Source organism: Myotis nattereri (genome assembly GCF_964212035.1).
Source record: "Myotis nattereri genome assembly, chromosome: 1".
Lineage (NCBI taxonomy): Eukaryota > Metazoa > Chordata > Mammalia > Chiroptera > Vespertilionidae > Myotis > Myotis nattereri.
Window position 1 is genome coordinate 18,075,073 of NC_138075.1, and position 27,424 is coordinate 18,102,496.

The 27,424-nt window shown below is 44.1% G+C and overlaps 1 protein-coding gene across 1 annotated transcript in view; it reads left to right on the forward strand.

The window, feature by feature from the left end:
* STON2 (stonin 2) overlaps positions 1-27,424 on the forward strand; it is a 140,819-nt gene that overhangs the window by 53,416 nt on the left and 59,979 nt on the right. Inside the window, exon 4 of the mRNA XM_081104692.1 lies at positions 8,566-8,763. Within this exon, the coding sequence (XP_080960818.1) occupies positions 8,566-8,763 (198 nt within the window). The remainder of the gene's footprint in view (positions 1-8,565; positions 8,764-27,424) is intronic.

Genomic DNA, 27,424 nt, shown 5'->3' on the forward strand with positions numbered 1-27,424 from the left:
TACCTAGAGACAGAACCTAGCGAGAGAACATGGCAAAAGATCCTGGACTGAACCTGACTACAGAAATTGGCAAGAGAACCTGACTAGAACCTGGTGACTGAACCTGGCTGGAGAACCTGGACAGAACCTGGCTGGAGAACCTAGCAAGGGAACATGGCTACAGAACCTGGCTGGAGAACCTGGAGAACCTGGCTGGAGAACCTAGCAAGAGACCATGGACACAGAACCTGGCTGGAGATCCTAAACAGAACTTCGCTGGAGATCCAGACCAGAACTTTGCTGGAGATCCTGGCTAGGCTGCTGATCAACTGAACACTGTCTCCGTGTCATTCCTTCTTTCGCCGACTCCATCCACACCTTTGGGGACCCCTGGACCTGCTGGGGTTGGACCCCAGCAGTCCTGTAGTTTTCTGAGTAGAGATCTTTTACCTCTTTAGTTAAGTTTATTCCTAGGTAGCTTAATTTTTTTGGTGCGATGGTAAACGGGATTGTTTTTATAATCTCTCTTTCTGAAAGTTCACTATTGGTGTATAGAAATGCCTCAGATTTCTTGGGGTTAATTTTGTATCCTGCTACATTGCCAAATTCATGTATTAAGTCTAGTAGCTTTTTGATGGAGTCTCTAGGGTTTTGTATGTATAATATCATGTCGTCTGCAAATAAGGACAGTTTTACTTCCTCTTTTCCAATTTGGATGCCTTTTATTTCTTCTTCTTGCCGAATTGCAATGGCTAACACTTCCAGTACTATGTTGAACAGGAGTGGTGAGAGGGGGCATCCCTGTCTTGTTCCTGTTCTAAGGGGAAATGGTGTTAGTTTTTGTCCATTGAGTATGATGTTGGCTGTGGGCCTGTCATATATGGCTTTTATTATGTTGAGGTATGATCCTTCTACTCCGGCCTTACTGAGAGTTTTTATCAAAAATGGGTGTTGGATTTTGTCAAATGCTTTTTCTGCATCAATTGATATGACCATGTGGTTTTTTTCTTTCAATTTGTTTATGTGATGTATCACGTTTATTGATTTGCGGATATTGTACCATCCTTGCATTCCTGGGATAAATCGTACTTGGTCATGGTGTATGATCTTTCTGATGTACTGCTGGATCCGATTTGCTAAGATTTTGTTGAGGATTTTGGCATCTATGTTCATGAGGGATATTGGCCTGTAATTCTCTTTCATTGTGTTGTCTTTACCTGGTTTTGGTATTAGGGTGATGCTGGCTTCATAGAATGAGCTTGGAAGTGTTCCTTCCTCTTGAATTTTTTGTAGTAGTTTGAGGAGGATAGGTTTTAGTTCTTCCTTGAATGTTTGGTAAAACTCCCCTGTGAAGCCGTCTGGTCCTCGGCTTTTGTTTGATGGAAGCTTTTTGATGACTGCTTCAATTTCTTCCATAGTTATTGGCCTGTTGAGATTTTTAGATTCTTCCTGATTGAGTTTTGGAATGTTGTATTTTTCTAGGAATTTGTCCATTTCCTCCAGGTTGTCTAGTTTGTTGGAGTAGAGCTGTCCATAGTATTTTTTAACAATCGTTTGTATTTCTGTAGGGTCTGTTGTTATTTCGCCTCTATCGTTTCTGATTTTGTTTATTTGGGTCCTCTCTCTTTGCTTCTTGGTGAGTCTGGCTAGAGGTTTGTCAATCTTGTTTATCCTTTCAAAGAACCAGCTCTTGGTTTCATTGATTTTCTGTATTGTTTTTTTGGTTTCTATGTCATTTATTTCTGCTCTAATCTTTATTATCTCCTTCCTTCTGCTCACTCTGGGGTTTTCTTGTTGCTCTCTTTCTAATTCTTTGAGTTGTAGAGTTAGCTGATTTACTACCATTTTTTCTTGTTTTTTGAGATAGGCCTGTAGAGCTATAAACTTCCCTCTCAGGACTGCTTTCATTGTGTCCCATTGGTTTTGGATTGTTGTGTTTTCATTGTCATTAGTTTACAGGATATTTTTAATTTCTTCTTTGATCTCATTGGTAACCCAATCAATATTTAATTGCATGCTATTCAGCTTCCAGGTGTTTGAGTATTTTGGGTTGTTTTTATTGTAGTTTATTTCTAATATTATGCCATCGTGGTCTGCGAAGATGCTTTTTATGATTTCAATCTTCTTGAATTTGGGGATACTTTGCTTGTGACCCAATATATGGTCTATTTTTGAATATGTCTTATGAGCACATGAGTAGAATGTATATTCCCTGGCTTTGGGGTGAAGTGTTCTGAAGATGTCTATTAAGTCCATCTGATCTAGTGAGTCATTTAGGATTGCTGTATCTTTGCTGATTGTTTGTCTAGAGGACTTATCCAGTGCTGTCACTGGTGTATTAAAGTCCCCTACTATGATTGTATTGTTGTCGATCTCTCCTTTGATATCTTCCAGTTTTTTTTATGAATTTGGGTGCTCCTGCATTGGGTGCATAAATATGTATATTTTTAAAATTCTATTTCATTCATACCTAATAGCATGATGCTGCTCATTAATATGAGGGGGGGGGGGGAACCATGCTAGGATTTGGATTGAGGATGCAATAAATCTATAAACCAATTTGAGAAGAATTAACATCTTCACAACATTAAATTTTTCAATCCCTAAATATAGTATATTTCTCCATTTAGGTCTTCTCTATGGTCTATTAATAAACTTTAGAATTATCTCCTGAGGACTTGCACATTTTTTTTAATTAAATCTTTATTGTTCAGATTATTACAGTTGTTCCTCTCCCCCCCCCCATAGCTCCCCTCCACCCGGTTCCCCTCCCACCCTCCGCCCTCACCCCCCCCCCCCCACTGTCCTCATTCATAGGTGCACGGTTTTTGTCCAGTCTCTTCCCACATCCCTCACACCCCTTTCCCCCCCACAAGAATAGTCAGTCCACTCCCTTTCTATGCCCCTGATTCTATTATAATCACCAGTTTATTCTGTTCATCAGATTATTTATTCATTTGATTTTTAGATTCACTTGTTGATAGATGTCTATTTGTTGTTCATAATTTGTATCTTTACCTTTTTCTTCTTCTTCCTCTTCTTAAAGGATACCTTTCAGCATTTCATATAATACTGGTTTAGTGGTGATGAACCCCTTTAGCTTTTCCTTATCTGTGAAGCTCTTTATCTGACCTTCAATTCTGAATGATAGCTTTGCTGGATAAAGTAATCTTGGTTGTAGGTTCTTGGTATTCATCACTTTGAATATTCCTTGCCACTCCCTTCTGGCCTGCAAAGTTTCTGTTGAGAAATCAGCTGACAGTCGTATGGGTATTCCCTTATAGGTAACAGAGTTTCTTTCTCTTGCTGTTTTTAAGATTCTCTCTTTGTCTTTTGCTCTTGGCATTTTAATTATGATGTGTCTTGGTGTGGTCCTCTTTGGATTCCTTTTGTTTGGAGTTCTCTGCGCTTCCTGGACTTTAAGTCTATTTCTTTCACCAGGTAGGGGAAGTTTTCTGTCATTATTTCTTCAAATAGGTTTTTAATATCTTGCTCTCTCTCTTCTTCTGGTACCCCTATAATTCGGATGTTGTTATTCTTGAAGCTGTCCCAGAGGCTCCTTACACTATCTTCGTATTTTTTCTTTTTTCATTTTGCTTTTCCAGTTGGGTATTTTTTGCTTTTTCCTATTTCAAATCTTTGACTTGATTCTTGTGATCCTCTGGTCTGCTGTTGGGAGTTTGTATAATATTCTTTATTTCAGTCAGTGTATGCTCAATTTCTAGTTGGTCCTTTTTCACAACCTCGAGGGTCTCACTAGGTTTCTTGAGGGTCTCATTAAGTTTATCGGCGGTTTCTAGAAAATTCTTGAAAAACCTTAAAAGTGTGGTTTTGAACTCTATATCCAGTCGTTTGCTTTCCTCCATTTCTGTCATTTGTGTCCTGTTTCTTTGTCTTGGCATTTTTTATGCTTCGCTGTGTTGATAGAGTAGCTTTCTGTGCTAAGTGTCCTATAGGGCCCAATGGCTCAGCCTCCCCAATTACCTGAGGTAGACACTCTTGGTGCACCCCCTTGTGGGCTTTGTGCACAGTCTTGTTGTAGTTAAGCCTTGATTGTTGTAGGTAACACTGGGAGGAATTGACCTCCAGGCCAATTGTCTGTGAGAATCAACTGTTTCTGCAGTGGGAGAACTTCTGTGCTAGAGACACCCCTCCGGGACAAGACTTGCTTCAGTGTGGCTTTGGTGCTCACTGAGTCTGCCCCCTGAGTGTGTCCTTTATGGATCCGAGTAGCTGCAATCTGGATAGTCCCACTCTGACCACCGGGCACACTTGCTCCTGGATCTCTAAGGAGGTGCTAATCTAGCCTCTGCCTGAGGCTACCCAGCAGAAGCCAGCTGTGAAGCAATGCAAGTTGCCATGGGGCCTTGGGCCAGCTGCAGTTTGTTAAGTAATTTTCAGATTGCAAAGGGCCAGGCCTTTCATATGCATAAGCTTCCGTGCTCAGCTTGGGCAGGGCGGGGTCCCAGGGGATCAACAGGGTGGAGCGAGCAGTTATGGCTGCTCTCAGTCCTGCCCTTAGAGGCCCTGCTTCTCAGTGTCCAGACAATCTCTGCGAGCACCTCCGAGAGAAAGTTGCCCTCGAGTTCCAACTGATGCCAGACAGTCCCGTTTCTCCCGTATGAGTCTAGGTCCCCAGAGACTCACCTGGAACTGGAGCTCAGAGCTTGAGACTCCCTCCCGATCAAAAAAGACAACTGTGTCCTCAACCGCCAGCTCTCTCTGCATGCACCTCCGCACCTTTGTATTTTACTTCCGCACTGCACCTCCTCTGAGTCTCGGTATGCTTTTCTCTTTCCTTCTAGTTGTAGAATTTCCACTCAGCCAGCCTTCCTGTGGTTCTGGATGATGTCCATTCCGTCTTTTAGTTGTATTTTTGAAGTGGTTGTGCGAGGCAGCAATCTCCAGTGTTTACCTATGCCGCCATCTTGGTTTCTCCTTGCACATCTTTTGTTAGATTTATTACTATATGCTTCATATTTTTAGTTGCTATCATAAATGCTATTTTGTTTCATTTTCTAAACATTTCTTGCTGTTTTTCAGAAATACAATTCATTTATATATACATATTAGTACCTTGTTAGAATTATTTGGTAATTTATCAGAAGGGTCTTTTGGTTATTTTATGTGCACAAAAATATTATCTGCATATAATGAAAGTTTTGGGTTGCTCTTTATTTTACTCCTCCTCACTTCCTGCCTTATTGCACAGGCTCTGCCCACAAATATGATATTGAATTGAAGGGAATGGGCACCGTCATCTTGATCTGGATTTTCTTTTTTTAAAATATGTTTTTATTTATTTCAGAGAGAGGAAGAGAGGGGGAGAGAGAGAGATAGAAACATCATTGATGAGAGAGAATCATCGATCGGCTGCCTCCTGAATACCCCCTACTGATGTGTCTTCTGTAAACAGCAATTTGTATTTCATTTGTTTAGTCAGCCTGACGGTCTTCCTTTTAGTTGGAATATTTATTTCATTTATGTTTATTATCAAATACTGATACGTTTTATTTCTGTCATCTTATGTTTCTTTCTCATTTTTTTTCTTTCTCTAAGATTAATTGACAGCCACTGAATTGGTTTCTCTTGTTGGGAAAGCGATCATCAGCCTAATCATTTCTTTGAAAGTAACCTAAAATCTTCTCTTTGTCTTTGTTCTTATATAGCTTTTTTTAAAAAAAATCCTTATCCCAGGTTATGTTTATTGATGAGAGATAGAGAGAGAGAGAGAGAGAGAGAGAGAGAGAGAGGGAGATGTGAGAGAGAAACATCAATCAGTTGCCTCCCAAATCAAACCCTTTGGTGCACAGGATGACGCTCCAACCAGCTGAGCCACCTGGCCAGGGCTTATAAAGTTTTGATGTCTACTAGTGGAATTGTTTTGGTTACCCTGCTTGTGATACCTTGGGATTTCTAATCTGACAAGTAAAATTTTTAATAAATTCTGGGAAATTCTTAGCCAGCATTTTTCCAAATATTGTCACGGCAAATACGAGAAGATTTAATATTTAAACCCCTGAACAAAGGAGTCCTCATGGCTCTCTCTCTTGCTGCTCGAGCCTGACTCCTGGCTTGCAGGGCTCTCATGCCCTACCCTCGCCCACGTGGCCCACAACCATGTGGACTCCACACCTGGATGGACTGAATCTAACCTGATGCTACATCAAACCCCACACCCCCATGGAATGGAAACTCTGGACAATGGTCCTATTTCAGTTCCACTAAAGCCCCAGCTCCACCTTTTTCGGGACTGGGTTAAGGGCATGGAACTTTACCAACCCGAGGAATGTAAGTCCCATTCCTGAGATTAAGAAATTCGATAAGTCGAAATTGAAGAAGATGCAAATGCAAAAGAAAAATCCACCACCTTCAAAATACTAAATGATTGAGCAGGAGAAGCAAGCAGGCGAATCGTGATGAGGCACACACTGCCACTATGTATTGTATGTGCCACAAGCATTGCCTTCTTGTTTTACTTCTTTTTGCTGTTTAACTTTGTAAGATGCAAAGAGCTTGGGTTAGTTTAAAGCAGGGGTGGGCAAACTTTTTGACTCGAGGGCCACAATGGGTTCTTAAACTGGACCGGAGGGCCAGAACAAAAGCATGGATGGAGTGTTTGTGTGAACTAATATAAATTCAAAGTAAACATCATTACATAAAAGGGTACGGTCTTTTTTTTTCAATAGTTTTATTCATTTCAAATGGGCCGGATCCCGCGGGCAGTAGTTTGCCCACGGCTGGTTTAAAGGATTGTGCTGTCCCATTTTCACACCAGAGAACTGCTGACAACAAAGGCCTCACCTGCCTCTCTCTCCCATCGGCCTGTCTGGCTGGCATGGAAGGAAAAGAAATTGTGTGTTGGTGGAGGAAGAAGCTGGGTGGGACAATCTCCAGAAAGGAAGTGAAATCTGGAGTAAAAACCGACCTGGTCCAAGGTGTCTTGCAGGCTGAAAATTGCAGTTTAATCAGAGTGCCTTTTTTGTTGTTGCTCAAATGCTTTTAAGTATTAGAATGCCCATTTTTTTAATATGCTAATAAAAAGTTTTAAAACTTCGGGGGAGGGGGGGAAGGTGTGTTAACCTAGATACACAGAAATAATGGATAGGGCTTTCTTAAGGCAAAAGTAAGCTTTCCACTAAAGTTATATTCCTGGGGTGTGACTACCCACCGTGACCTGCCCAGTTAGGAATTTATGATCATCTCACCCTGTGAGATTACTTTCCATGGAGCCCCTTTTTTCCCGTCCACAGTGGTGTTGAACCATGACAGAGAAAAGAGCTACATGTTTTATAAATGCCTAAGAGAATACGGAATGAACATTCACTGTAGTTTTGTATTTATACTGTACCACAAATAGTACTATTTATTCTTTCTCCCCTTTTAAAATCTCAATTTACTCTTCCTATTTTTTAACCCAACTCTGTAATTTTAATCCATCCAGGAGAACTGACTCTGGGTTAGCTACTTCACCTCCAAGTCCCTTTTCTACTCTACAAAATAAGACCACTGCCTATTTCTCAGGATTGAATGGGATGAAGCACTTGTAAAGGTGGCTGACATTTCATGGGTACTCAGTAAACCGTTATTTCTTTTTTAATCTTCCTTTCTCATCCATACTCTTGTCAACACTTGTTTTCAGTACTTCTCAGTAAATTTGTTATACGAGTCTTTTGCAACACCATGGGGAAACCTAGTGGAAGCCAATGAACTAGACAAACTAGGAACATTTGAAAACTTGATTTTTACTTTATTATTTTTTGTTGTCAATATTGCAGATGTCCCCCATTTCTCCCCCTTCTTTCCCCCTCCACCCAATCCCTGCCACACCCCAGGCCTTCTCCACACTATTGCCTGTGTCCATGGGTTATGCATATATGGTCTTAGAAAACGTAACTTCTAAAAAAGAGACTTTATAAAGTGATTTTGAAAGGCTGAATTTGGTGCTCAGGGCTAAGGAGATAAAGCCAAGCCCCGTGCATTTTCCCCTTAGAGACATTTTTCATTGTATCGCATGTCGGCAACCCCAGTAAATGTCCAATTGCACATGTAATGATGTGCAGCATCGCCAGTTACAGTCCAACTAAGGCATGCAGAGGCCTATCACATTCATATGTAAATACATATATACTCCATATCCACTCTTATCCCTTGACCCGATGTAGACCTAATTTTGCAGTGTAAGTTGGTGAGTTTTCTGGCGTTCGTTGGCCTGCCACTAAAAATGGACAAAATGTAAGGGTAAGGGTAAAACTGTAAGATTCGTGTAGTTTGGGTTTGAATGAAGCTGAAATCTAAGTTTAGAAATAAAAGTAGACCCTAAAGTCACTCATATTCTTTAGTAAAATTTTGTGTTTTGTTTTGAGGGTCATGAGACCTCAGTGGTATCGATTTTGACACTGACTCACAGTGGGGTCTCAATTGCTTTTCCCTGCTCAGTATCATGAGTGGTACTTCCAACATACTTCCTTGTGCAGCTGTTGAGATTTCATAGGGTCTGAGCAACATCGAAGTAAGACAAGCTCTAAAGGAAAACAAAGAACAGTTATTTAAAGTGTATGCTTTTGGTTTGTGGTCTGTCCCCAGGCCTACCATTGACCTTGCCCTGCTGGACATGCCCTTCCTTCAACTCGCTGGGGAGATGCCCTCTGACCTCTGAGAGCAGCTGGACCACGCACTCTGAAGACACCAGTAGTCCTAGTTGCTGCCCCTCATACACAGACCTGCAGCTCATCAATGCGGAGGAGCAGATGAGTGGCAGGGCATCTAGGGCCGACTCTACAGGTAAGGTGGAGCACCAAGCCACAGGGCTTTGCAAATCACTATCAGTGACCTGTAGCCCCTCTTCAAATCTCTGTAGCCAGCTTTGTTTGCAGAATGAGGTCAGGCTTAACCATCCAGTCAAAAAGCTAGACCCCTGAGTGATTCAAAATTACATTAGAAGAAAAGAAAACATACACAGATTGGCTGATTGGTTAGAAGATGATAAATGTTGGGAAACCATTTGACAGTGTCTTCTTTGTTATTATTTATTGTTTGAAGTATTACATATGTCTCCTTTCCCCCCCCCATGGACCTCTCCTGGGTTGCTCTCTCTCTCTCCAGCACATGCCCTCACGCTTCTACTGTCTCTGACCATTGGTTTTGCTTATATACATGCATACAAGTCCTTTGGTTGATCTCTTACCCCCACCCCCCAGCCTTCCCTCTGAGGTTTAATGGTCTGTTTGATGCTTCTCTGTCTCTGAATCTATTTTTGTTCATTAGTTTATGTTTTTCATTATATTCCACAAATGAGTGCGATCACGTGATATTTATCTTTCTCCGACTGGCTTATTTCGCTTAGCATAATGCTCTCCAGGTCCATCCATGCTGTTGTGAATGGTAAGAGTTCTTTCTCTTTTACAGCAGCATAGTATTCCATTGTGTAGATGTACCACAGTTTTTTTAATCCACTCATCTGCTGATGGGTACTTAGGCTGTTTCCAAATCTTAACTATGGTAAATTGTGCTGCTATAAATATAGGGGCGCATATATCCTTTCTGATTTGTGTTTCTGATTTCTTGGGATATAGTCCTAGAAGCGGGATCACTGGGTCAAATGGGAGTTTCATTTTTAATTTTTTGAGGACACTCCATACTGTCTTCCACAGTGGCTGTACCAGTCTACATTCCCAGCAGCAGTGCATGAGGGTTCCTTTTTCTCCGCATCCTCGCCAGCCCTTGTTGTTTGTTGATTTGTTCATGATAGCCATCTTTTGAGACAGCATGAATGGACCTGGAGATTATCATGCCAAGTGAAATAAGCCAGTCAATTCAATGAGTTTGGCATTACTCTGGTACTGAAACCAAAGAAACAAGGTCCCGCTTCCTCTTAGCTCCAGCACCAGGGTGAGGCTTTGGGGGATACAAACACATACTAGCAGGAACTGGATTATCTGGTTCAGGGCAGGAACTTGGGGGTGGCTTTCTCCCAGATGGAGGTGCTTGCAGGGATCATAGTTTCTATGCTGGGACCTCCCCGGTCGCAGTGCTGACTCAGCAGTATGTCTTAATGTGTTATTTTCCTGATGGTTTGGTACAAGTACTGTTCTCTGTCAATTTTTCTTCTCCTGGGATAACAACTATTGGTAATATTCACAAAATTGAATCTTGCATCCTACCACCTGCACATCTTCCCTCTTCAGCAAAAGGGAGGTAGATTTAAGCAGAGAAAAAGTAAATGTTATATGAAGTAGAATGAGAATCAGGACTCAGCCACTGTGTCTAGACTACAAATCATTTTGCAGTTATGTTTACTCTGTTGGGCCTGAGCTGAACTATGTACATCAGCATGCAGCATCCTGGGGTCTCATTGATTAAATTTCCAGTAGGTGTAGGATGGAATGCTGGCTGGCTCCGTGGGTGGAATTTGGCCTGTCAGCAAGTGCCATACTACATGTTAGGGTTAGGATGGCATTGGAAACATGTGGTGTGTTCTTGGTGTTTTGGCTGTTGGGCCCAAGAGATTGTTTTCCTTTGAAAGGGGTGAAGTTACTGGTAGTTTCTCTGTGGATGAAATTACCCAGTATGTCCAATAATGTTTTTCTTTCTCAAATGTTTAGGAATTTGTCTCTGAATCATTTTTCAAACTTGGGTAACATTTGCCCTCATGCTGTGTACTATTGGGGGTTCTACAAAGAGAAAGAGTTCAAACATGCCCAGCTGGCATGGCTCAGTGGTTGAGCGTTGACCTTTGAACCAGGAGATCACGGTTCGATTCCCAATGAGGGCACATGCTAGGGTTGTGGGCTTGATCCCTAGTGTGGAGTGTGCAGGAGGCAGCTGATCAATGATTTTCTCCCATTAATGTTTCTATCTCTCTATTTCTTCCTTGCTCAAATCAATCAATAACTATATCTATACACACACACACACACACACACGCACACGCACACACACACACTAGAGGCCCGATGCACGAAGATTCGTGCAAGAATGGGCCTTCCTTCCCCTGGCTGCCGGCACCGCCTTCACTCTGGCCGGAGCCACCTTTCCGCCTTCCCATGCTGCCCAGAGGCCTGGAGCGGCTGGGGCAGTGTGGAATGCCTGCGTCGTCACCATAGTGACGATGCAAGCATCCCGCTCCACTCCCAGCCACTCAGCACCTGTGTATGCAAATTAACCTGCCACCTTTGTTGGGTTAATTTGCATACTCACTCCTGATTCGCTGCTGGGCATTGCAAAGGTATGGTCAATTTGCACCTTTCTCTTTTATTAGTGTAGATATCCTATATAATGGCTATAATATGCAAATTGACTGTCACGCCCTCACAAGATGGCTGCCTATGACCAGGCCAGCAGGGGGGTTAGTGAATTTAGTTTGGTATTTGATAATATTGCAAAGAATTCTAGTTTAACACACTCTGTCTCTCTTTTCATAAGCTACAGTTCTTTCTAGCATTTTGTTTTCACAGACACTCCCTCAGTTCTGCTTGATCCCCATGGTTGATGGTCAGGTCAGTGGCTGATGATCCGATCAGTGGCTGAAATATGCCCCCACGTCCCCATCTCCCCCGTGGGGAGCATTTCCTGGTGGCAGGGCACTGTCAGGAGCTGAGGCTGTGCTTCTCCTCCTCGCTTCTCCGTGCTCCCGACCTCCTTGCCAAGCCCTCCCGCAGAGGACGCACATGATGTATTGGTTCAGGGTACACAGACTCTGGAGTGATCTGCAAGGAGCAGTTTCTTCCTTTGCCCGCCCCAGGGATCTCATTAGGTGGGAGAGGTGGAAAACGGGCTCCTCTCTGCAGGAAAAGTCAGCATGTTTCTATTCAGGCTCTTTTTTCAGTGGCCTCTCTACTTGGGTGAAAATTGCTTTAATACCTGAGGTTCCAGTGATGAAATCAGAGCCCTAGCCTGAACTGGACATTATTACTCTGTCTCCCAAGCTTTAATGGTCTCCCGTTATTTTTAGTATCTTTTCTAACAGTGTTACAATGGGCACTGAGAAAGCCTCCGCCCTGTTGTTTCAGTCAGGGTCCTGGCAGGAAGCAGATGGAGTCCGTGGAGGGGTTTATCTGAAAAGAGTGTAATGAGAGGACTGCTTACAGAGGCAGCAAGAGTTAGAATCATGGAAGAGGGGCTGCCCCACAGGGTCCAGAAACCCAAACACACATCGACTAGCAAAGTTGACTCGGATATTCAGGCTGTTGCTAAAGTGTTGGGAAACCAGAAAAAAATATTTTGACAAACTTCCCTGGATTTACAAAGCCAGCCTTACTTTGTCTCAGGCTCTGTTATACCTCTGGCTATAGAAGGGACAGAGCCACTACCAGGGACTAGGCGAGGTGGGGAGAGTGGGGGATAAATACCCAGATTTGTGCTGGTGCTTCGCATCAGCAGATCCAGCTGGAAGCCAAAGGGTCAGGAGACCTGGTGAGGCAGCCCACAGAGATCAGCCACCAGGCCAAAGAGCAGGTGACGACAAGTTTCAGTGGGTTTGGGGTCACGGGAGGTGGCGAGCAAATAGAGAATCGGCAACACTTCTCTAATCCAACAGGAACTAAATGGCCCATAGGCTGGGGTCGCTCCATAGCCACAGATGCAAAACCAGGACTAAAGAGTGATGAGTGATGCTCTCAGTTCTCTCCCATGGCTACAGGGAGGCTGGAGGTATGGTCTTGGGGCAACCACTCTCTCCTCAATAGAATAGTCACAGCCAGGACTCACTGTGTACTTTGTGCCAGATGTGTGCTATCTCTGGCCTTTACAACAATCCTGCAAGGCAGGCGTCATCCTCCCCATTTCCTAGTTGATGCTGAGTCTTTGGAAGGTTAAGAAACTGGTCTAATAGAATGCGACTTAGAAACGGACAACCCTGGCTTTCAATCCAACTTCCAAAGCCTTTCCCAGTGGTTCCCAAATCTGGTGGTGCCCCCAGAATTATCATGGTTATCAGTTTGCTGTGTTACCTTTCAGGCCTTCCTTAGAGATAGGTTTTATAGAGGATATGTGTGTGTGTGTGTGTGTGTGTGTGTGTGTGTATAGTTGTTGTTGCCTTGGGGTTATTTTTAACCTAAATAGGATCAAAGGGATTTTAAATACTGGTATATGAGTAGCAGGAAAGCTTAAAGAATAAACTAATGTTTCCTTATCAGATATGAGTGTTTGCAGATAACTGCTGTGTGCCCACAGTACTGTGTTATGTGAACAAGTTTCTAGGCACTGCATTGTGGAAAGAAATACCCAATTCTTTAGTAAGGCAAGGGTCCAGGTGGACCCAGGTGCCAGGGAGTGCCCGCATCTGCTTATGATGGAGCATCATCCTTTGTATCTCACCTCCACCTGTTCCTCCAGGCCCAGAGGTGGCCAGTGGTGTCTCCAGGGCCCTGGGAAAGGGAGAAGCCCTGAGGTGGGTGACCAGCAGAGCCCTCCCCCAGGCAGAGTGGACAGTCTGGATGCAGCCGCAGCTGTGGGAACCCCATGTGGCTCTTCCTGAACACGCTGACCTGTGTGACCAGGGTTGAGCCCTGGCTTTGAAAAGCCTTTAACCCATCCTGGATACCAGGATAGAAGGCGGGTAAGGACAAACAAGGTTTAGGAGAATGACAATGTGCTTCAAAACCTCTGGCATTTATTCACCTGCCCAGTGGTGGGGAATTTATAAATGCTGTCAGTTGAACTATTGAAAGCTTTAGAGAAATCCAGCACCAGGGCTGTGGCAGTGGCTCTGGGAGAGCTGTCCTTCGAGGCTGGACGACTCCGTCAGGGTAAGCTGCACCCCCCTGAGGCTATGGAGCAGATCTCATCTGTCTGTCTCCTCCGGGCAATCCTCTCTCTCCAGAGCTGATTCCTCATCTGTGAAATGGAGCTGAGCATCCCTGTCCAGGTAGGGCGACATGCGTGGGCGCAGGTGCTTCGTACAGTGCAAAGTGCTGTAGGACTAAAAGAAAATCCCCGACTGAATAGCTCTGGGCCTCATTTCCCTGTGATATGGGGAAGGAAGATAGTTACTGCCTACCCCTTTCTTGTCCCAAAGAGGTCTGTCACCCACACGCGTGGTGGGATGGGGTCCCAGAAGGGCTTTGCAGCTCTCAGCATCGAGCCACAGGTCAATGCAGAAGCCTGTGGGGGCTTCAATGTGATTGGTTTCTGTGCTAACAGCTTGGGGGCCTTTGGGGAGAACCGCCTTAGGGAGACCTGTCATTTATCTGTCCCTTTCCCCCCCCCCCCGCACCCCCTCTCCATGCCTGGGGGAAGGAAGTAGGGGGTGAAGAGTTGCTCCCTCAGCCCAGGTGTCCTGGGCTTTCTCTGGTAGCAACGTGTGAGGAAGCCACCAGGCAGGTGCTCCGTGATTCATCTCCTGTGTGGAGAGGGATTACGGAGGCCCTGCCCAGCCTGTTTATCTTGGCTCATTGCTCTGAGCTGTTGCTACTCATGGGGCACAGGGAGCCACAGCCTCCTCCCTGTCATGGAGGCAGGAATTCTGCAGGCAGTTGGCAGCCCCACAGGGCCATCCGGATCCCAGCATAATTGTGGAGGAAAAGACTCTGTGATCAGCCCCCACTTTTTTTCTCATTTCTCACCAAGGGGATAATTAGGAGGAGGCAGGCAAACAAATCCCCTCTCCTTGGCTAAACCACAGGTGTGGGGCAGAGCTGGGAGCAGTGCTGATATTTGCTCTGGGGTTCAGCGCCCCAGAGCCAATGGCAGGAGGACTGGGAATACGCAAAATTCCTAATGATTCTCGTTTCGTCTTTCACCCCCTATCTCCCAGGGTCCCCTTTCTCTAGATGACAGGCACACCCTGTCATACTGACAGCCGAGTAGCTCTGTGATGCTGCTAGTTTTATACGGGTGGGTAAACAGCAAGAGGATGGAGGGAACAAAGATAAGCCTCTGCCTTTGAAGCCATTGCAACCAGGAAAGAGAGAGCACAGAGATGTTTGCAGTAGCTCAAGCACCTGCTAAGTGGTGGGCTTCCATTTGGGTTTCTTTTTTTAAAGCATAAGAAAAGTGTAGATTTAAGTGTGGGATTCGAATGCTCAGGCTTACATGCGTTAGCGAGGAATGACAAGACTGGGTGAAGCACATAGCAGGTAAAGTTTAATAATTGTCTGGTGAATGGATCCATGAATGAACGCAGTGAAGGTGCAGGTGGTGAGTCATCTGCATCGCAGACATCTATGTCTCATTGGGTTAAGAGTCCAGCATTCCTCCCAAGTGTGTCCCATGGAGCAGCCCAAGAAAAGCCCGGATGCTGGGGGCCAGTGCATTAGATCATACTGTGTCCCCTCTGTTAGAGATTCATAGTATCAATCAGCTTATTAAGGATTTTGAAAAGCCCTGAAATTATATGTATGTATGTATGTATGTATGTATATGTAGAATTTATACATATACGTGTATACATATATTTATATGTGTATATATGTAAATATATGTATATATGTAAATTTAGTCCTTCTTTAACCCATACTGCCTATCTGGTCTCCTGGTTCAGAAACCCAAACACACATCAATTGGCCAAATTGACTTGGAAGTGCAGGCCATTGCTAAAGTGTTGGGAAACCAGAAAAAGATATTTTGCCAAACTTTCCTAGATGTGCAAAGCTAGCCTTACTTTGTCTCAGGCTCTGTTATACCTCTGGGCCTTTTCTTTTTTTTTTTTTAATTCTAGATTCAGCAGACCTAAGACTACATTTCCCCAAACTTTGTTTGAATCTAAACCCTTAGGGTCTTGAAAACAAATATAGACCAGATGTTCTTGATTTATTTTCATTTAATTGATCACAGTGGGATTCTGCCAGAGCAGTAGGATATCCCCAGGGGTTTTGGACTCGTTTTTTTCCATCAGAAACAAGTGTTTATGCTGGGTAGAAAGACATGGACTTGAGAACCCAATTTTTGCAAGAAGAACTTTTTAGACTCTCAGAAGGTTTCTCCTGTCATTCATTATTGGTGAAGGGTGATGATATGAGAGCATCGCTCGGGCTGCATGCCTCTTTACAAGGTGTAGCATGTGTCTCTCCATTCCTGTTGTAATCCTACTGCAGCTGGAAGAGCATTAGACAGAATCCAGGGCCCACATTTCCAAGTCAACTGCAATTAGCATGTGCAAGATGGGTTACAGGGGATTTTTGATGGTCTTAACATTTGTTTTTGTGTTGTTGTGGGGTTTTTTGGTTAATCCTCACCTGAGGATATTTTTCCATTGATTTTTAGACAGAGTGGAAGGGGTGGGGGTGGGGGAGAAACATCAATGTGAGAGTGACACATGGATTGGTTGCCTTCTGCACATTCCCTGACCAGGGCTGGGGATCACACCTATAACCCGTGTATGTGCCTTTGACTGGGAATCGAACCCAAGACCCTTTGGTGCACAGACGTTCTAACCACTGACCCATGCTGGCCAGAGCAAGGCACTTTTGTATTTTATGATTATTTTTAACTTTGAATATATTTTGCTTAAGAGACAAAAATAAGTTAACTTATTCAAAAAATTCTTTCTCCGAGGTACATTCCTGAGTAGGTTCTCTCCTGAGTTTTACTCTAGGTCAGTGGTTCTCAACCTTGGCTGAACATTAGAATCACCTGGGAATCTTTTTAAAATCCTGATTTTTGGGCCTCATCCTCTGGAAATTCTCTTTCTTTGTTACTAATGTTGTGGCCCCACCCCATAACAAAGAAACAAAATTTCTGGAGGATGAGGCCCAGAAATTAGGATTTTAAAAAGATTCCCAGGTGATTCTAATGTGCAGCCAAGTTTGAGAACCACTGCTCTAGGTTGTGGTCCCTGTACCATCTGTTCAACCTTTGAGAGGTGTGTTCTTTGCATGGAATTCATCTCCCCATCAAACTCAGGGCCTCCGGGGCAACAGTGGGGTTTTCCAGTTTGCATTGTCCCTACAGTCTGGTCTCCAGCACCATGCCTGGGCCCAAGGAGGTGTCCAATGAACATTTTTAGTTATATTTCCTCTTTTGATCACATTATATCAGTATTATGCCCTTGCCTCTCACCTTAGAAAAAAAGAAAAGCTTGCCTCAAAATACCTTAATCCCAAGGATTTAAGTCTAGAAAGAGAGTTGAGAAAAATAGAAAAGAGTTCCTTTGGTCATAATTTTTAATTATTCTGCTGAATGTTTTAAATGTAGGTCATCAAATTCCCCTGTGAAGGATGGGGTTTCCCACTTTAAGTAGCTTCCCAGGTGAGTTATCCAACATCACTGCTTTAAGTGAGATTAGGAATTGCTCACTGCAAACCATTCAAGACTCAGCAAACCAGGCTTCAGAAAGAATTCTGAGCTGTGCTTTTTTCTCAGTAAAAGAAGTTAACTCTGATTCAACAAAATATCAGCTGACAGAGATGCTCAAACCGTAGTGGCTCGCAGAGTCCTCTCCCAAGTATTTATTGTCATTGGCCCTGAAACCTCTGGAAATAGATGTCTTCTTACTTGGTTTAGGATCACAGTGATTGGTTTGGAGGCACAGACTTTTAAAGTTAGAATACATTTAAGAGATTATTTAGTAGGATTTCTCCATTTTCCAGGTGAGGAAGCCACGGCTTAGAGACTTTTAGCCGCAGAGCCAGGCCTTAGAATTCCTTGTCCCTCACCCAGTGTGTGAATCACTTAAAAACCTGAGAGATTGGCCAGGCACAACTGGTTATTTTTCATTTCCTTCTCTTTGAACATTTTCATCTTCTCCTTCCACCCCACCCCCACCCAGCCCCCAATTAAACAATAGAGCCTCTTTCTTGAGGATTCAGTTCACTTATGAAAGTCAAAAGCAGTGGAACCAATGGAGATGGAAACCCTCAGAGCCAAGAAAACATTTTTAAAAATATATATATTTTTATTGATTTCAGAGGTGAAGGGAGAGGAAGAGGGCGATAGAAACATCAATGATAAGAGGGAATCCTTGATTGGCTGCCTCCTGCACGTTGGACTGAGCCCACAAGCCAGGCATGTGGCCTTGACTGGAATTGAACCTGGGACCCTTTGGTCTGCAGGTTGACACTCTATCCACTGAGCCAAACCAGTTAGGGCAAGAAAACATTTTTTCCCCCCTTAATAGTAAGTTTGACACATCAATGAGATGTGGTCCTAGAAAGTCTCTTGACTGAAGCTCATGTGTTTGAGATCAGACATTTCCTTTCCTGGTCCTGAAGCCTGTGAGGCAAGGTCTGGGTCTTTCTAATTCCCTTTGGAGGCTCTTACAGTGATTCACAGTCCATCTTCCTGGCATCTCTTCTCACCCACCTTCCTTTACCTCAGGGGCATCTCTTCCTTCCTTTCTCTACTTAGGCAACTACTTAGAGCTTTAAAAAAACTCCTCCTTGCCAAACCGGTTTGGCTCAGTGGATAGAGCAGCCTGCGGACTGAGAGGTCCCAGGTTCATTCCCAGTGGGAGGTGTGTGGGAGGCGGCTGGTCAATATTTGTCTCTCATCGATGTTTCTGGCTCTCTGTCCCTCTCCTTTTCTCTCTGTAAAAAATCAATAAAATATATATATTTTTAAAAGAAGCTCCTCCTTAATGTTAGAGTAGTTTTTCATGTTTGTTTCCAGGGAGAGAATGAGTTCACAGCATACCCTTGTGTCAGATGAGGAAACAGGTCACACGGCTGTAAAAGGGCAGCTGCCTGGTAGAATTCACATCTGCCATGAGTCTCAAGGACAAGTTCACGTTACCACCTTGGGGTTCATCTGGAAACACAAATCAGTGCTCTATGCAGGTTGCAAACATCAATGAGAGGTCAGCCCTTTCCAATGGCAGCACAATGGGCGCTCCGCCGCCTCTTTTGCGGTGAAATGGACACCTGACTTTTCCTTAGTCTCATGTGGAGTGCTGTGTGTATCAGTTTACTAGCGCTGCCCTAACAAAGAACCACAGACTGGGTTAAACGACAGAAATTTATTTCCTTACAATCCTAGAGAATGGAAGTCCTAGACCTAGATCAAGGTATGTGAGCAAAGTTGGTTTCTTTGGAGGCCTCTCTCCTGTTTCTTCACCTGGTCTTCTTGCCTTTGTGTGTCTCTGTGTCATGATCGCTTCCTCTGATGACAGTCATGCTGGGTTGGGCACATCCTAATGACCTCCTTTTAACTTCACTACCTCTCCAGAGACCCTGTTTCCAAATATAGTCACATACAGAGGCACTTGGGGTGAAGACACGACATGTAAATTTTGAGGCTACACAATTCAGCCCATAATACTAGACAAACACCACTTAAAGCCCAGCTCCTTCCCTGCACAGAATAGCCTCGCTGACACTAAACCATCTGTATCATTTTTCTGGAGGCATCGTCAGCGTGCCACTGGTGTAGACTGGATCTGGGTCTGACACTCCACGTTCAGCCTACTTCCCACAGCTAGAGTCAGGAGAAAGGAGTTGTTCGTGCTTGATAAACCCCTCGGTCAGCCTGTTCACCTGCTTATCTGCACAGTGGCCTGCTGGCTTACCAGGGGGCTGGTTTATCCCGCCGGACTCACTGGCTTACATGACAGTTCAAAAGTCACAAGAGAAGAAATGCAAAGAAGTGATGCAAAAAGGTGATCAATCCCCATAATCAGCTGTGCAGATTAAACAATTAGGCATATTAGCTCAATGGAGTTTAAAGGAATTAGACTGTGCAGTGTTGGTTGGAGAGTTGGGAATTTGCATGCAAGGGCTGTGGAAAGACATTTCTAGAGGTCATTCCGGCCATCGGTGCCAGTTTAAATGTCACACGCTTAGACTGTTGCCTTATCCCCAGGAAATAATTAGACACATGCCTGTGCGTGCAATGCAGCACTGTTTATATTAGCAAAAGCAAACAAACAAAACCAAAACGTCCAACCAAATATCAATTAAACTGGAATGCTGTGCAGCCATGGCAAGTGCTCCCAATATATTGTGAATTGAAAAAGGTAGGTTGCAGAATAGAATGTATAATAGTTTTGCTATATTGGCCTACATATAGTTTTGTTACATTAGTATGTATGTGTGTATATATATGTACATACATTTCTGTTTCTAAATATATAGAAAAAAATTTTGATAGACTGTATCCCAGACAGCTAATATTGATTATCTTGGGGTCATAGACTTTCATTCCTTACTACAGTTATTTCTATAGGATATGAATTATTTATAATAATCATGGGATCCCTCTGAAACTCAGAAAAAATAAGAATGAAAATATTTCTATTTAGAATGAAATATGTTACATATGTTACTGGAGCTATTTTAAAATATTCTTTCATGCAGATGTGTTGTTTGAGGGCTGGCCTGTTTGAGGGGTGGCTGCTGGCTATTTTGCTGTGGGTGGAGCGGGCTAGGCTTTTCTCTGTGAAAGAGCCACATGCTTGTATTTAACCTTGCACCAAACAATGCTAGGTGCCCATTCTCTGCAGGAAGTGGTGTGGTATAATGGAAAGCTCTAGTAATCTGAGTTAGACAGACCAAGGTCAGACACCAGCTCTGCTACTCCCTGCTCTGTGATATTTGGCAAATTTTTTAACCTCAACGACCTTTAGTTTCCTCAACTGTAGAACGGAAATAATAAGGATCACCCTGAGCTTGCACGTTTGTTTCCAGGGTTCTATGAGACCAGGTACACGAAGTCCTGGAATATAATAAGGAGTAGCCATTAGGATGAGAGCAATATAATGTAGTTTTCATATTTTAGAGCTAGGATTTAGTCTATGGGAAGAAAAATTTTTAAAGTTGTGAAAAAAGAGCTAAATCAAACCCAGAAGAAGTTCTACTTTATGTCCTTGGCCAATTTTTATAAACCACCTTTACAGAAAGGCAATGTCTTTCATTCTTTTAATTTTCATTGACTGAAGGATGGGCTCACTCGATGTGCTTTGTGAAACCACTTGTGTCTAAGGTATTTTTCTGCAGAATTGGAATCAGGAGGACAATTTTTCCTTGAGGAGAGTGGGGAGGGGGACCAGGGTAGGGGGAGGTAGCAACTGCCAGGTTCACTTTCACAAATTGGCCTCCCCCTCCTCCTCTTCACGATTGGGTTGTTTGTACAAATTGGTCGCCTCAAGCAACACATTATTAGTTTGAGCCAGAATGTATCCCGGGAGACTTACTGTTTCCCCTTTGCCAAGTAATTGTCCTCTTCCCGCAGAGGATGCTGGGATTGTGGGGGCATTTTCCACACTGTCATATTTCAATCTGGTTCCCCCACCTTCCACTGAGCGCCTGCTATTTGCAAGGCACTGTGTCATTTTACTGCATGTAGAAAGCAACCAGCTGTGGGCTCGTAATCTGTATTTTCCACCCCTGGATTTTTCCCTCCTTCCTTCCACCCTCAGTACTGGCGTCTGAGGAAAGAAAATAATATCACTGGTCAAAATATTCACTGTCCCTCCCTATGCTGTAGGCCCCCAGACAACAGGATGGTATTCCTGCCCCGTGGACATTACGCTTGGCCATGTGACTCACTTTCGGGCCAGTGACATGCAGGTGGAAGTGACACTTCCCAGCATCAGTTTCCGTGTGTTTCCACCACATGCCTTTTCCCCTTTGTCTAGGTCCCCCATACTGCCCACCTGCTGCCCTCAGACCCTTGCTTAGACCCTGTCCAGGTGCTCCTCTGGTTTAATGCGCCCCACTCCTCACTCCTGGATCCCAGTCCACGTACCCAGACTCCAGAGTCCTCTGCACAGACTGCGCAGCCTGCTTCTAGGTCCTCCTGGATGTATGCATCTGAGTGCAGCCCACACTGCTCGAGTGCCCCCAGGCCTGCAGGGCTGGGAATTGAGCTTGGACGGTGGACAGTGCAGCCTTCACAGTGCAGGATGGAGCAGGGTGGGTGAGGGAGTGGAAAGGGAGCCGGCCTCAGGCCAGAGGCCACTTCACCATGCATGGGGATGTTTCTGCCTGGAGCTCCACAGAGTCCAAGAATTTGCAATACCATGTTAACCTTCTGAGTTGTTATGAACATATATTGGCCAAGGAGGAGAGGACATACTTTATTTCACAGTTTTTAGCTTGGTCTATACTTTTCAATACTTAGACATACATTGTGTGAGCCTACACCTGGAGTCTTAGGGCAGTGCCCATGCAGGCTGGAGATTGTTGTCCTGGACGGGGGTTCCTCTTTCAGCCTGAGCCCTGGAGTGATGTAGAACAGAGCCAGAGCTAATTCTCCAGGGATATAATGGGAGAAAGAAATCTTGTCATTGTCAGCCATCGAGATGCTGGGGTTATCTGGTCCTGTGCATAATTTATTTAGATTGGTGTCACCCATTCTGAAAGGAAGAGGCGACATTCATTGAAAGTATCTGACTTCACCCACTTTAAACATGGGATCGCTGGGATGTTTGTTATTGAATGCATGGTAGCGCTGCCCAGAAGAGAGTAGAAGAAATCCCAAGAGCTGCCTGGAGTTGCGTGAGTGGGTGCATCTGCGCCTCTTCACACGCCCGGCTGCTCTCATGGCTGCTGCATTGCCGCATTCAGTGCACAGTGAGGCCCGTTTCCCAGCGGTGACGGTTGGGATCATCAACACATCTGTCTGGCTTCACTCCCCTTGACCCTCCGGAAATAGAATTCAGGACCACATCTTTGGAAAATAAACATTAAGTGAGAAAACAAAAAAAAAGTCTTTAACACAAAGAACTTAAATCTTTATTTTTAAAAATGCATCCATTATATTTGAATTTACATTTTCATGTATCCACCACCCATCCATCTCCCATCTTGTGCCAAAAAGAACTGTCCCAACAAATGCTTTTCAGGTCCTATCTGTTCCAATCATATCAACTCGGAGGCAGATGCTGGGACTAAGGGTAAGTTCTTTCTGATTGGGAACAGAGAAAAACCACCTGGTCCTCACTGAAAGTAAAGCCGTGAACTTGGCCTAAGGAAATTGATGCAGATATGTATAACAGCAATTTTGATCATTGTATTTCAGGTGAAAAACACACTTGTTTTCAGCAAGCTTTCAAATGCATAATTTTATTCATTCTTCATTATAACTTATAACATAAGCAGAACAATGTCCTCCCTTCTCAAAAAGGAGGAAACGAAGGCTTATTAAGTTCCAGTGATTTGCCCTGTTTTCTGCTACCAAAATGAATATTGGTACTAGGGATAATAATATACCAACTCATATATTAATGTGTATTATATAACACACATTAATGATTAATATCATATAATGTACTTTATATTACACATTAATATCTATTGTATGTAAACAATTTATGTCATATTCTTACCCAGGAGGCTTACTGTTGTAACAGCTCTGCAATTTCAGTGGCTCAACACAGTTCAAGTTCATTTCTCATTCACCCACTGTGAGTGCAGGGTGGTAACAGGGTGCTGAGCTCTGGAGTTCGGGGACCCAAGCTACTCTGCATCCTAAGAGTCTCCTCCATTCCGATGGCAGGTGGGAAATGGAGGTGCATATTCCGCTGGCCACTTGCTGTTCTTTGCCTCAGGGCTCTTGCTATTCCTTCCGACTGGAAGGCATTCCCTCACTGCCCACCTGTCACCTCCTCACAGAGGCCTTCCCAGATCACCCCATTTAACATAGGGCCACCTCTGCCCGATTGACTCTCTCTACCCTGCTTTATTTTTCTCCATTGCATTTAACCCCACTTGATAACAGCAGTCTGTTCCTGAGTGTTTGTTCATTGATTGGCCACCCAAACTCCATGTGCACAGGACTTTCTGAGTGTCACTAGTGTATCACCAACTGCCTGGAACATAGTATAGTAGGTGCTCAATAATTATCTGCTGAGCCAGTGGACAGTCACCACCAGATTGCACTGTGTATCTGTGGCTGTGCCTTGAGGGTAAAAGCCATGTCAATGTCTGGTTCATATTAGATCTTCTCAAACACATTGGCTACCATACATAGTATATAGTAAATATTTGGCTGAAAAACAAAAGGCAGCAGTAAGGAGAAAATTTCTCAAGGTTCATGTGACCCCACTTCAGTTTCAGCCCTAGTTGGTTTGGCTTGGTGGATAGAGCATCAGCCTGCGGAATGAAGGGTCTTGGGTTCGATTCCAGTCAAGGACACATGCCTGGGTTGAGGACTCGATACCCAGTAGGGGGCATGCAGGAGGCAGCCGACCAATGATTCTCTCTCATCACTGATGCTTCTCTCTCTCTCTCCCGCTCCCTTCCTCTCTGAAATAAATTAAAACTATATATGAAAAACAAACAAATAAAAAATAACAGTTCAGTTTCAACCTAAGGTTATTGAGCAACTATAACTGCCAGGCACCATCAGATACTTTTATATATGTTGTCTCCTCTCAAGCTCACTTGATTTTCACATTCTCACACTAATATTCCAGTTAGACCCTTGGGACTAGGACTTGAAACCTTGCGAAAATTCCAACAGCCACCTCCTTTCTTGACACTAATATAGCCCCTACCCCTCCTGACCCATGGTCTCCCTCAGCCCTGCTATCGCCGACCATCGATCTGAGGTCACAGCCCCTCTGCCCCACTCACGAATTCATTCACTCACTCCATCCTGAGCCATCTTGTATCTTTTAAACCTTTGTAGATGGTGAGAAAGTAGTTCTTCCTTCTCTACCTTGACATTCAGCCTCTTATAACTCCTTGTCCTAAAATAGCCTGTCTTCTCCTCTTCTCTCTGTGGCCCTAATTTCCTGAACTTTGGAAGGACCGGCATAATCTCCTTTCCCCTTGGTTACTTTTATGCCATTGTTGAGCTGCCCTCACTCCACTTCTTTTTCCCTTTCTTTTTTTTTAAATCCTCACCCAAGGATATTTTTTCCATTGATTTTCAGACAGAGTTATTAGGGAGGGAGGAGGGGAAGAGGGAGAGATAGATAGAGAGAGAGAGAGAGAGAGAGAGAGAGAGAGAGAGAGAGATCAATTTGTTGTCTCCGGCACACACCGGGATTGAACCTGCAACTGAGGTATGTGCTCTTGACTGGGGATCGAACCCAAGACCCTTTGGTCCAAGGACCGACGCTCTAACCACTAAGCAAAATCAGCCAGGGCCACATTTCCCATTTTTAAATAACCCCCAAGTGTTATTTATGCCCTTCTGCCCAGGTCATGTATGTTGCATTGCTGGCTTTGGCCCTTGACGTGAGTCCTTTCCAAGCCCATCTTCCCCTTCATGGTATCTCCTGGTATCTCCAGTGCTCTCACTACAACAGCTGCTGCTGGAACGACTCTCAGTTTGAAGGGTGTGCTCTCCGGGAAGGCAGCCCATCCCATGTGCAAGCAGTGTTCCTATCTACCCATTGGCCCTTCAGCAGCTGTCCAGCTTGAGCAGTGGCTTCCCTAATCTTCAGCCGTTTGTCCTTGCACAAGACACTTAACTTTTCTGAGCTTCAGTATCCTCATCTACAAAATTAGAACAATCATAGTAACAATTTCATAGAGTTGTGAAGATGAATAAAAATATATTTTATGCTCTTAGAAAACTGCTTGATATTATGGATGTGCTTACTAAAATGTCAGCTCTTCCAGGAAAATAATAATAATTATTATTATTATCACCATATCTTGGATCCATAAAGAATAAATCTAATCTTTTTTCCATATGACAGTTTCTTCCCTATTTGAAAAGAGCTAGTCATGGTCAGTGGCTGAATTGGTTGGAACATCGTCCAGTGCACTAAAAAGGGTTGCAGGTTAGATTCCGGGTCAGGGCACATACCTAGGTTATGGGTTACATTCCCAGTTGGGCGGTGTATGGGAGGCAACCAATCAATGTTTCTCTCACATCGATGTTTCTCTCTCTCTCAGTCAATAAGAAACATATCCTTGGGTGAGGATTTTAAAAAAGAAAAAAGGAGCTAAACATCTTCAGTCCAAAAGACAGTTTACTGGTAAACTCTTTACTTGAACAGTTTGCAGTTCAGCTGGTTCTAAGATGACAAAATCATTTCAAGGCACTGAAGTAGGGTTAATATACTCAAGACCATTTGGAGACCTCAACAGTAAAATATTTTTAATATCTGTATAATGATGACTGCTTCCCTGGAATCTCTATCCCCAAAAGAGAGATTTTATAAAGCAGAAATAAAAACAGTCTAACAAGGCAACGGTTCAATTTTCTTTGCTAATTTCAAAACTAGTGCTTAGTTAGGATGTATTTAAAGTGCATTCTTTGGTCATGTATGTGCTCTATACTTGAACATTTTAGTGTATGTGAATGTGACTTTTTTCAGAATTATCCCAAATCTGTAAAGCCAGCTGGATATCCTCATTTACAAATAAGCCCATAACTTTGAGGCCGGGGAGGGTCTGGCCTAAAGAGTGCCGCCCACCAGTGGCAGCCACACAGCGAGAGTGTGGCCTCCACCAGCCTCCCCTGCCCCCACCTTGTGGTGACACCCAGGAACTTGGGAGCTTGGTTTTGTCAGGCCTGTGGGCAGGGAGAATTCCCTCCCCTACGCTAAGGGGGCTATAACCCCATATACATGTTTATGACCCATTTTATTGCTGACTTTTTGTTTCAAAGGAGGATCTGCTGTGTGGAGAAGAAAAATCAGACAGCCAGCCTTGATTCTGCTCCCCGGCAGATGACAGGCCAAATCTTTATTACCCTGTTGAGGAATGGAGGTGGGCGGGCCTCCCTTCCCCTTCCCAGTGTCTGGCAGTGGTGAGGCTAGGAGGTGGGCTCCTGGGAGCCTTTTGTTTGGTTTCCAGGGCTCTAACCCCAGTTAGCTGCTCTGCACCAAGAGGAGGAAGTGTGCAGCTTTTAAGCCTAGTTTGGTGGCTTCAAGGGAGTTCTCTTTTTCTCTTCTGTCCAAGGCTACAGATATGCATAGAGGCTGGCTTTGTCGAATCATTTGAGGGTCTTTGTCAAAATTCATTGCCTATATTGGTGAGCAATGGCTGCAGCTGTGGGAGAGAAATGGCTAGGAACTAACCATTTTCCTTGAGCTCTCTCTGTCTCCTCCCTCCCAAGTGTGTTGAACTGTGGTCATGTAGAAAGTCTGTGCTGAGTCAACAAGACATGAGATCCAGTCCTAGCTCTGTCTTTTCCAGGCAGTTTCCCCACTGCTGAAACAGGGCTAGTACTACCTGGTAGAGCCTCTGAATGGAATCAATAGAAGAGCAGCTATAAAGAAGTTTGCAGTGTCTGACGATGTCTATCCACATTTCCAAAGATGTATGGGTCGAATTCCCCTTGTTGCTTCCAGCGTGTATCCAAAGCACCAGTGGCAGCAGGCAGGGACAATAGAATTCTAGAAGTCACCGAGAAGGCTTTCATTTGTTGCAGCCTTTGGGTGGCGTACACCTGCCAGCGCGCAGCACACACACATCTGCTCCCAGGTGCTGGTGCCTCCCCTTGGATCTTGGCCACACATGCAGGCTTTGCCCTGCAGTCTTGGTGGTGCCATTTCAGGGTGAACCAGTAGGAAATGATGAAGCAGACCCTAAATGAGTGCAGGACTCTTAGTCATCGTCTCTTCTGCTTCCTTCCTTGCCCTAAGATCACCATTAGGCAGCTTGTTATG